The sequence below is a fragment of the Anoplopoma fimbria genome, chromosome 17 (genome assembly GCF_027596085.1).
Source record: "Anoplopoma fimbria isolate UVic2021 breed Golden Eagle Sablefish chromosome 17, Afim_UVic_2022, whole genome shotgun sequence".
Taxonomy (NCBI): Eukaryota; Metazoa; Chordata; class Actinopteri; order Perciformes; family Anoplopomatidae; genus Anoplopoma; species Anoplopoma fimbria.
Genome location: NC_072465.1, coordinates 6977208 through 6989378, shown reverse-complemented (window position 1 = coordinate 6989378; position 12171 = coordinate 6977208). Strand labels below are relative to the sequence as shown.

Sequence of the window (12171 nt, the reverse complement as noted above, 5' to 3'; positions counted from 1 at the left end):
TAACTCAAAGATCTCTCATCTGAGAACCGTCGTTGCATTTTGTGAAATGTACACACCAAAGAAGATGTTTTTTTGTGCTTTTTACGGTTTTGTCATGACACTATGTAAAAAGGTGAAAAAAGAATTTACACCCAAATAAAATACCACACAAAGTCAATAGTTAAACATTGAAATTGCAACTTAAAGCTACTACGAGGAACTTTCATTTTGTGTCGATTTGTCACTGGGTAAAAGCAGTAGTGTCTCCAAGCACTAGGATCCCAATAGAAAACCTCTCATTTTACTGCAGCAGATTCTGCCCCGTTCTGTCCTGGTTCTGATTCTCCTGTGCCACTCTACCCTCTAGAGAGCCTAGCAATACGGCCTGGGCCTCCAGCAGTGTGGTGTCTGTTTTTTAGCTTCTTCCAGCAGGGAACGGTGGAGCACATAGCTCTCCACCTCCCGCATGAGCTCTGACTGCAGGTCGAAGGAGGCAAGGAAGGCCGATCCGGGTCTGTCCGTGTAGAACTTGTGGCTGCCTGTGGCATGATTTCATCCGATACATTGAATCAGACTCGGTGTCACAGATGACAAGAACTATAGAGAAATAGACAATAATCTCACTGATGGTCTCGTTTACGTATTATCGGTTTTGATTGAGCCTGATTCAGAAACAAATAAAGTTCCTCATAGTAACTTTTTCATTTGCTTTAACTAAGTAGTAATTTCTCCAGCTTATTCAAAGCCCAACCCACAGAATATTTTCCAAGAACAATTGTCATGTTTTCAATAGAAAGATAGATAGAAATCTACAAAAGCAACATTAGGAGGCATTGTTACGGTTTGATGGCGAGGGACTGACTCAATCCTCCCTCTCTCTGTGCTCAAGAGAACAAATGCACCTTTATACAGGTACATGGGCAGCAGACACTTCCTAAATATTTCACTGGCTAAGACTCATACAAATTAATGAGAAAGCCTGAGCCTTCCAGAAGAAAATGTCTGCCATGTCTAGCGAAACACAGTCAGGTGTGGCGTCTAAACTCATTACTGCTCCTTGTTAAAAGTTGACCCAACTGCCAACTAGGAAACATTGCAATTTTCCCCCAAAAATGAACGCGTCTTCTGTCGCGTAGCTCCATCATTGCTGTTGAAATGAAGCGTGCCTTCTGGAGGGTAATAAGACTGTCTTTACCGGAGTTCTCCTCCTCTGCGTTGACGGCATTCAAAATATTTGGCCAGGATTCCTGACAAGTGCTGCCTTTGATGTGTGAGAGCATGCCCCCTCTCCCGCCCCCTCTTAAACACCCTAATTATCACTCCTGTCACTCTGGTGCCATGCGTGTGAACGAACACACCTCTTTTTTGACGGCTTGGAAACCGCCTCGGGACGCCCCCGCTCAGGTAGTGCAGCTTGTTTGTGATGCGCCTGGAGCTAGTGGGGGTATTTCTGTCGCTTTTTGTTACACAACCACCGAGGACGGGACGGGTTTAAAACCTATTCAGCACAAGAATTATTCAGTTTAACTTTGTTTCAGTAGAATGAATCATAGCTTATGCGTTCCTGGCTTCAGTCCCTCACTGTGATCTTGCTGTGATCTTTTGACAGAAGGACTCCTGGTGCAGCGGCTGCAGTTTCTAATTATCGACCACACGTTCCATAAGGGGAAAACCACAGACCCGTGAATTGCGCTGATGATTGCTACACACTTCGCCCCACATTGCTCATCGCTCCCTTCCTGTTCAGTGTCAAGCAACAGACCGCAAACTTTTTGTCTCTTTCCCCATCAATATCCCCCATTCTCTTTACCTTCAGTAGCTCTCAGATGGAGAAGTGAGGGCTTCAAGCAGCAACATGCTCTGCACTGTCATTGGCAGCGGCCTGCACTTTTAATTTACCCAATTTGAAAGAAGAGAAATATGCAATGGGGTGGAAAACCCATATCAGTGTCATGCAGCGAGTGCACTGCGCTGTCAAGTGCCAGGATGTGTATTTACTCCCTCTCTCTCTTTTCTATGTTTTGTTTAAACACACAGTTGCGAGTTTTTCCATGATCCAATCACTCACCCGATGCCTCTTGCGAACTTGCCAGGAAAGTTACGAGTGGGGTGGGCTGTGTACTGTTAAGTCACGCTGGATGCAGTAATCGTTCCTTAATGAGAGGAAGTTCTGATGTTACCGGCAGAGTAGGATGCATTAACAGCTGAATATGATATATAAAATCCAGTCTCCTCTTTCCCTCGTGTGGCAGCGTGGTGGGAAATAATATCATATAAGACAGCATTTACCACTGGGCTTTCTTTATTTCTGGAGATGTGATCTTGAGAGTGCACGGCGTGCCAGGGAGCTTTTCCTGTCCAAACGTATTTCCAAAGTAAACTCGGCCCGTTGGCTATTAATTTAAGATGGAGAGATATGCTACAACATGCAGGCCTGCAGCCCCGGAGATCACCGTCAGCAGCCAAGTATTCTCTCAGGAGGAGGAGGGCTGGCTCAGTCTGACAGTGAGGCATGCCTCACTTCTATGTTTCTATACCTCATTTAACCAGGCAAGCTGACAAAAATACTAGTCTTATTTATAATGACCTGAGGAAGGGGCTGTGATCGGATGGCGGCACACATCCGTGCTTCCCAGTTCATCCACTGTATTGTACTAGAGGCTGCTCTACTCATCAGCTTCACTGCTTCAGCTCAGGGTTCAGCGAGAAACCCGCCTTCTTGCACAAGTCTGCAAACATGCATTCAGGAAAACAGTGTTGCAATTTACCAAACCACAATTTACGGTAAATGAAGAATTCGGGCACTCACATCAAGCGGTTTTCAATCTCATGAAATAAGTCTAATGAATGCAATGAAAAATATATTGGCCAATAAATAAAATAAACCATCTGTGTACTTTTTTCCCCGCTATTTGGCTCTTTGTTTTACTGTTGGCCCCGGCTTCAGTGCTGCTGGAAGGACTTCCCTGCTCAAACAAATTCAATTTTCATGCAAACCCAATATTTTTGCGGTTGAGGTGGTGCAGGTAGTGATGGTGCGTGTGAGTCATTTTAGGCATGGTGTGTGTAAGGATACACTGCCTTTTAAAAGGTTTAAGTGCATAGAGAGTCTCATGAGTATCCCCTGGAAGCATCTGTACATGTATGCTAAGAGAGAATGAAACAATTGGACAGGCTTATTACAGTCCTGCTACAGCCATAGTACGAGACTATGTTTTCTCTATTTTTTTATAAGGGCATTTGATTTATAGATTGTTGTCGGGATTTGGGAAGAATTTCAAAAAATATAAAGATTAATGATGACCAAATCTAGCCAAAACTCGGAAGAACTCATGCTTATCAATATGACAAATGCACAATAGTCCTAAAAACCTGTGTCGTCCCTTTTGGCTTAATTTAATTTTGCGAAATTCTCTAAAATTGAAGTCATCTTATTGAAAAATGATTTAGGAATATAAGTAGTAATAGGAAGTAGGAAAAAAGCGAAAATACTCAAGTCTTATAACTCACAACTGTACTTTGCTGCACTCAAGTACATTACTTGATTAAATTTGCTTATAAACTTCATACTCGAGAAGAACTATGCACCTGCCTTACCAGAAGCTTCATAGTAGCCTCTCACAACGTGTGTGATCTGTCGCTCTGTAGCTCTTTACATCAGTTGGCTCGGATGTTGTTAAACCGACACTAAACTAGAGTTTGTTAAGGACTCAGATGCTGGGAGAGAGGAGAGGATTGTCTGTGTCCAGCAAACCGAGGAGAGCGGTGCGGATCGCCTCTCACGTGCGGAATGAGAGCTCTCTGCTGTGTAATTGCTTAACTTTTTTCGTGTACTACCACTCATGCACTTCTTGTGTACATGAAAGATTGAAAATGAGGAACAAAAAGAACTCTCATATACCTAATTCTTATTTATTTGCAAGTGCATTGAACTAGCGCAGAGAAGGAAGTGAGTACAGGGAGAGTACAGGGAGAGACGTTGAATGCTCGGATCAGGTTCCCTCACCGGCTTACTTTCACCTCTAATAGAGCCATTGCCATTCCACAGGGGGGAAGCAGTGCGTTCCCGAAACAAAGCCCTCGCTGTGTGTGTGCACAGACCCCCCAGAGTGGACCCAAACCGTACACGCAGTAATGGGGCTACTTTGAGAGTTTATCTGGCTCTAATAGACACACTTGCTCCCAGCCTCTAAATCTCAAGGATAAGTCTGTGTGTATGAAAAATGCTGTCATGCCCTAATGTGGCTGACAAAGAGCACGCAAGGGAAACATTGTATTGAGTGTCGGATGTATCTGTGAGTGGTTGGGCAGATTTTTCTTTGCAAATTTAATTTATTTAATTTGTCATTTGAAACTTAGCTTGGTTAATTTGTTATTAATGTAGCATAAATATTCCTCTACTGCCTTCTGGGATTTAACCACACACTCTACAAATTCCTCTTTATCTTTTCAGTGTAGACCCCCCTCAGCGTCACTCTTGATCTGGCACACAGACATGCAGAGAGAGCACAGTCTCTCTCTGCATGTCTTTCCAAGCTGGTTGTGACCGGGTGTGTGCCTGGCACCGGCCTCAGTATAGGGACCTGCTGGTCTTGTTTTCACAGCCGTCCTGACCCCCAGGGCAGTGTAGCAGCCGAGCTCAGTCCGCTGCCATTATACGTCCTCGATCAACATTTCATTGAAGCACAATGCCATGTGCCTCTGCCTGAGGCGAAGGTTGACTTTGGGACTGAGTTGAGAAAGGCTGACAGAAAAAGGAATTATATCTGAAAGCTAGACTTTACACATTTTGTACTAGATTCCCGACTCCTTACTTTTTCCTTTCTTTATTGTATGTTTCTTGTCTTATATGTTTGCTAGCTTTAAACAAAACTTGCACGGTTATTAGTTCATTTGAGCTGCTGTAAAAGCTGTCAATCGAACACTGGTGTGGGCCAAACACCCGCAGCCAAGACTCTGGTGTGGTTAATTTTTTGCATGAAAGCAAGCAAACACACCAACCACAGGATTTCATGATAGAAGTTATGTGATTTGAACATAATTTCCTGTATATAACTGTTTTTATGTAAATTATTTGGTTACAATTGTGCACATGAGCACCAATTTTTGAGCCAAAGTACATACATTTATCACATTAGAAGCATTTGAAGTGTTGCATAAACTAGTGTCAGTCACTAGAATTTTTATTTCCCAACATTGGTCCTGCTGATGCTGGACCACAATTGCCAAAACTTTCAAATCAACGAGTTACCGGTTAGTCTGCATGATTTAATGTTGACTCCTCTTGGTTAGTTTGTAAGAAGTCGATGTGAACAAGAACCGTACCAGAAAATGCACCAATATAAAAAATGTTTCCCCTGTGATGAACCAAACTACAGTTGCAAAAAACACCCTTAAACTCTCTGTGAGCGGATGCAGCAGTTTCATTTCTTATTGTATCAGAAGGCCCGATGGTATTTAGGCTTCAGCATGAGCTCGATATGTAAAACCTGAGCAGAGTCACTCAGCTCTGACTCATTCTTTCATAATAACATATCGAGGTTTTGCAGGGTCCGATTTCTCCAACACCATCATCTAATAGGCATAGCGCTACGTGATGTAGTCTACATTACATTTAGATATGGAAGGTAAGGTGTGAGGAAAGATATTTCATAGCAGTGTTGACTTTTTGCTGGGATGCAGCATTTGGACATGCTGTGCAGTACGCCCAGACCAGAATATGCAAGTTATTGCATGATTATGAGATTAGATTACATATGTGTTTGTTTCTTAATGTGCTGCTCTCTATGTGGAGTGTTATTGCTCCGCACTGTTCACGTTCCCTCTTCAGCTGACAGATGGTCCCGTCCCGCTACTCTCTGACAACAAACACACACACTGAGGAGTTGCTGACAACCTGCTTCAGGAAGGTCTTCGACTTGCCCTCGGAATGTGCATGTGTGTGTTTGTGTACAATGCAAACTTATCCGGTGTGTTTCACTCTACCGGCACACACACATAAACACAGCTAGCGTGTATGGGGACTCATCATTCAGCTTAAGTCTCCTACACAAATAATCACAGGGTCCCACCACATGTTGCATCTCCTCTGCCGTGGGCTCTGACAGCTGTCAATCACTTGGCTGATCTGTAAACATTCCTTTGGTGGGCACAGTTATTAAATCAAACTGTACAAATATAGCAAATCTAACGTTATTAATCTTTGCTTATTGACGTAACCCCCATGTTAAATTTAGAATCTGGCAGGAAAGACTGGTAATATCAGATTCTGTAGGGAGTCTGTTTGAAAAGGTCTCTAGATGATGTTTATTTTAAGGCCCAATGGTGGACATGTTGATGGCCTTGCATGCCTTGGTGTCCAGACCTCTTCCAGAGAACCACCTAACAACCTCACAGGAATGTTTCTCAGCAACTTCAAACATACTGAACATGACTGCACATACAGAGCTTGCAAATACTTGTGTGGTTATTCATCAACTGCCCGAAACGTTTCGAATCTTGAGATGATTCTTATTTTTATAAGTCTTGGGTGTTGCTTTTAAGGTCTGACACCCCACGTTGACTACATTTCAAACTGCCTTCCTTTATAACATATATCTCTGTACTGATATATAATTTGTAAATAGTGAAACAAAGCTAACTGTATTTGACAGTTTATCATCTGGTTTCCCTTCACCACATTTTTGGCTGCTAAATCAACAGAAAAGAACTTGGTTCAACCTCAAAGTGTGGTTCCCTGTTTCAGCTTTCTGTGGTCTGTTGGTTGTAGAATAAAGCCAAACAATGAAACGGGACTTTCCAGCTGTTTGAGTGAAACCTCTGTTTGTCCAACAATATGTGAGGGCCACCCTCTATTGCCTTTACCCTATAGAGTGTGTGTTTGTCTACGGTGTGTCATGGGGCCTTCGCTGTCTTAGCAGTGGCCTCCCTGCCCTGTCTGTACGCGGTTGCTGAACCAAGGAGAATATATCAAACAAACACTCCAACACAGAGCTAAAGGAAGATTGGGTTACTCTGACATGAGAGGACTTGTTCACTGCATTGTGTTACCAAAGGCGCTGACCTTCAGAGTGCAGCGTTCCAAAAAAGGATGATTATTTTAAGCCTAAACACAGTGCGTGTATATCCACCTTACCCTACTCTAATTATGGAGTAATCTGTAGTAAACACATCTATCCGTCAATATAGAGTGTCTGTCTTTTCTGAATTCCGACTAGTAGTCACGGACAGCCATCGCTGACTTTCCAGATCCTCTGATCCACTCGGGCGGTATTAAGCCATCAACACAGTGTGACAGACACTCAATAGCACTTGTCTCTAATGTGCAGTGTTAAGTTACAGCAGTGTTGGTGGAAAACCATCAGATAACTCCACGTATGCAAGAGCGGCACGAGGAATGTGCCAGTTGTGCATGCATGTGTGTGTGAAAATGTGCATGTGCACCACAGCTGTCATTAATGGGTATATTTGTGTCTCCACACAGAGCTGAGATCCACCGGTACTGCTCATCACTTCGCCTACCTCCTCAACACGTCCGACTACCGGATCCTGCGTATGGACGAGGACCATGACCGCATGTACGTTGGCAGCAAGGACCACATCCTGTCCCTGGACCTCCATGACATCAACAAGGACCCGCATATCGTAAGACCATTCTGTGCCAAAATGTTCTGCTCTAGTGCCCCAGCAGCAGCCATGTTGGATAGTTCACATCTATTTTTTTGTTTGAGTGCACTTTTTCTCGTGTCGGGTCATTAAAACACTGTAATTGGGTTATGACAATCCCAATAGGACTTATATCAGCCTGGGTGGATATCCCTTTTGCTGTTTTAGGCCAAAAATTGCTTAAAGGCCACTGAGGTACTGAATAACCGGTTGGATTTTAACTATAAAATGCCCTCTGTTCCCCCATCGCAGATCCACTGGCCTGTGTCTGAACGAAGACGGACGGAGTGCCTTGTGAGCGGGAAGGACGCCAATGTAAGTACGCCTGTTGACAGCGCTCATAAGTTCAGCAGGGTCGTTCTGCTGAGGTGATTTCCATCAACTTGATGGGCAAGAAAAAGAAAGTATGTCGCTTTTTAAACGCATAGCCTGAAAAGTATACAGCTCCCTTCATTGTGCACAGAGGAACCAGTAAAAATCACCTGCGAGGTTCAAAATTGGCCCAGTAAAAGCGCTGGTTCCCAACTGTCTCGCCAAGGACACAGCAATGGATTGGAGTAGAGAAGCCCGGTCAGTCTCACCATCCTCCTGTCTGCCAGACCAGGGTGGGGAGCACAACACCATTGGCAGATAGTGTGGTGTACCCAGTATTACTGGTTTATTTTTAGCCACTTAGACTTGAGCTTTCAGTAAATCTGCAGGAAGTGCACCAGTAAAATATGGCTACGTATGGCTTTTTAATTATATGTTTATTGCAGGCTAATTGACTCTGGTCTTTGTGTCTCCAGGAGGAGTGTGCAAACTTTATCCGTCTGGTGGAGCCATGGAACCGGACTCAGCTGTACGTCTGTGGGACAGGAGCTTACAATCCAGTCTGTACCTTTGTCAACCGCGGACGCAAACCTCAGGTTAGGATTAAAGACTTGACTAATGTACAATCCAAGAAGGTGATATCTGGGTTCATAACATCAGCAAAAGTAAAAGCGCTTTCTCCATCTGCATCATGAATGGCATAGCGTTTTTCTCTTACCCAAGTTCTTACTCTCCATCCACCTTACGCTAGGTTCCCTTTTACGATTTTCCTCCATCATTAAGCCTGCTCGAGGTACCATGTCTCCGGGTCTGGCAAAGCAGCCAGCACAGCTTCACCAGTGCACAGCTGTCATCCCCAGTGAGCTGTTAAAGCTGCTCTGTTTAGTCTCAGCCTTTTAATGGCACCTCTTGAATTTCCTAAACCAGGCCAGGCATCGCCACCTCGCGTTACTCCCCTTTAACACCTCACTTTTCCTTAAATATCACACTTGTTCCCTAATGATGACCAGGGGAGTATTTAAAAAGGGGATAAATAAAAAGTCAATTTCCCATTGGACGATATACGGTACGGGGCAAAGAAGTTGCAAAAGCAATGGTGACTTGGATGAGTCCCCCGTTGCACGCGGTTCCTACATGACCCCTTCTCTAACGAAGGGCTTCCATGCATTCCCTCACCTATCCATCCACCCCTTCATGCATCCAGGCCACCCGCCAGCCTCTGCCATGTGAGACATTGGGTAATTGGAAGTGGGAACTCCCATTATGGGGTGCCAGTGGAATGTTCCAGTTCTAGTCCATTAATGAGGGGGCTGTTTCTTTCTCCGTCACATTGAACGGACAGGTCTGTCTCCACCATGTGACCACCTTTCTCTGTTGGGTGTGGGGAGTTGACGGTGATTGCAAAAACACTGATATACACAACTTGAATGATACATTCCAGACCAACGTATGCACAAACATAACCTGACACACGAAAGGAAATGTTTTTGTCATTTTTGAATTCAACATTCAGACAGATTGTTGTTGTTTGATTACTCCACTGCAGCATATATCGTTAAGTTCCCATGTGCTTAAAGTAGGAGCCTTGTAGCTTTTGTAAACAGTCAAAGCCAAATGTTTTGCTTTGGCAGCAGCTTTAAGGGGAATGTATGTAGCATACTGTGAGAGCCTTTATTGACTCAACCGAAGGACAAGGAACCATCTGGTCAAATAAAGCTACACATGTGCCCTGCACAATCTTGCACACACACGCCTATATGTTCCTCGTGCTCTTCCATTGTATTAATTTCAGTAGTATTGGTTTGGGGAGTTTCTCACTCTGCCTTGAAGGCACGGACGGAATCAAGAGATACAAGTGGAGGTCAGGGAGGCCTGTCTCTTCAGTGGCGTAACATCCAGACTGTGCTACTGTCTCCTGTTTTTAGACATCCATGTATCTGCAGATGGCCCAGGCCAGAGGAAGGGCTAGCCGCGCGGCAGAACCCAGCGCGGTGCACGACACACTTGGACTCAAGGTGCGATGTGGGCCCTGTCTGCACCGCAGCCCTGCACACTGCCTGGGCTCGCGGTCACCAGCAGCATGCTCCCTCTCTTTGTGTCCGTGCACATTTTTGTCCCCAGCACCATCCTTCACTTGGCCATCACTCGTTTATCTCCGTAACATTTGGCATGCACCTTTTCTAATCCATGCACAATCTTAAAGTCTTGTGTTATGTGGGATTGCATTTAATGTCATCTCATTTTGTCTCACGCATTTCTTTATGTAAGTGTCATCATCTTAGCACCCTTTTTCATATCCACCATTGTCCGTTTCTGCTTTGCATTTGTTTTAAATGCCATATTTTGCATGAGAGTAGGGTTTTAAGGTGGATATGGCTTCTCAGGCTGCTCAAAAAATCTGTTGACTTTTGCTCAGCTCAAATTCAATTAAACACGCTTTCACTGCTGTTCAATGCATGGCAAATTCATTTTAATTCCGCATAAATTTAGCAGCTCCCACGAACAACAGATAAGCGAGTCATTCATCCCGCTTATCTGAGACAATGCAGGATGTCCCACCCATCAGCCTTCACCGCAGCAAGCCCTCCACCTCCTGTAGGAATGTGGTGCAGTCTCTCCCACAGAGGCGGTAGGACTAGTCAGCATCTGATTTGACCCACTCCCACAGCAGGCTCTGTTAGCCCAGAGCAAACACCAGCCATCTGTAGCCAACTAGCTGTGCAGCAAAGGAAATAAAAGAGCCACATACTTGAACATGTCTCCACTGTTGAGCTCTCCAAGCACTTTGAAACACAGAGAGAAGGACTCTTGTGGGACATAAAGGCTTTAGGTGAAGTGTGGCAATTTGAAAATGTTTGAAACGTTTTTGTTTTTTTGGTCAAATTTTATTCTAAAATATGTTCCAACTTTTGTACAAGGTCGTATTTTACAGCAGGGGTTGTAAAAACATGCTCAGGCCACAGATTCCCTCTGGTACACATAAATGTTTGTGACCTTCTTTTACATGTCCACATCTGGCATGGCTGGGAGTGAGCTGCTAGCACCTCCTTATTTTCACGAGTGGTGATTTTAATCAAAGATGAGTAGGGAATTGCACAAGGCTGTGTGTATGAGCCAATGAAGTGAGTTTAGCACAGTGCCATATTCTCTCCCCCCTGGTTTAGAGCTGATGGATAGTGACAGAGATGTCTTCATCTCTGTACCCACTGGGAGTCAAAAATGGGGATCGGTCTGTGAGGCGTGGCTACAGGACATGTCATCGCATGCCACCGATTTATTTTCCCCCACTCTCATACGCAAATTCCTGCCAATCACATCTCCAGGGCATGCGTGCATGGATGCCACTAGCAGTGAGCATCAGTCATCCAGCCTCCATCCCAGGTTTGTTTTCACTGTGCTGGATTACAGGTGTCAGCAGTAGGCCTGCACAGCCATAGGCACCATGAAGCTGAGAGATACTTTGCATGCAGCTTATTATGCCGAGAGAAGTAGCCCACGACACATTGCTTTCTGCAGTAGAGTGGTGTAAAGATGGATTACAAATTCTCTACTTTCCCCACCGCATGTATTTTTCTGTATGAACGCACGCTCATTATTCTAATACTTCATCTCCCATCAGGCCGTATGGGTCCCGCAGGAGACAGAGGGAGCACAATCGCTGCCTCATTTTCCCTGCACAAGGGAATCACAGTGACAAGATGAAGAGCGCTGAATTTTATTGCCGTCTCCATGTGATTTTTCCATTTCAGGAAGAAATTTTCCATTTGGAGCCAGGCAAAGTGGAATCTGGGAAAGGAAAGTGCTCCTATGACCCGAATCTCAACAGCGTGTCAGCTTTGATCAGTGAGTATCATCTGGGTTTGGTCGCATGAGGGCACGGGTAAAGAAAGACCCAGCGGTCTTCATAGCAATGGCAGTGTCATTCCATATGGATTGTTCATCTTTTAGCTCCTGTTTCTTTATATGGCCTTCTCTCTGCTCACGATTTATATTTATTTTAGAAGATATTTATCGTCTGTCATTAAAAAAGTCAAGAAGTTCAAGAGTGACCTTTCCATTCTGTTCCTATTTCCCACAGTGAGCTGCTTAAATGAATCAGCATAATCATTATATCCGAAGGAATATTTCCTTGTTAGGACAGATGGGTAAACTAATGCTAACTATGTAAAAATGTAAACTATGTGCCTATTAACATGTGAATCCTTCACTGGGGAA

The 12171-nt window shown here is 44.3% G+C and overlaps 1 protein-coding gene across 1 annotated transcript in view; it reads left to right on the top strand.

The window, feature by feature from the left end:
- Positions 1–12171, top strand: part of sema3fb (sema domain, immunoglobulin domain (Ig), short basic domain, secreted, (semaphorin) 3Fb) — a 53884-nt gene that overhangs the window by 26361 nt on the left and 15352 nt on the right. The window contains exons 2-6 of the mRNA XM_054616178.1: positions 7463–7623; positions 7897–7959; positions 8433–8552; positions 9882–9971; positions 11706–11799. Coding sequence (XP_054472153.1) covers positions 7463–7623; positions 7897–7959; positions 8433–8552; positions 9882–9971; positions 11706–11799 — 528 coding nt within the window. The remainder of the gene's footprint in view (positions 1–7462; positions 7624–7896; positions 7960–8432; positions 8553–9881; positions 9972–11705; positions 11800–12171) is intronic.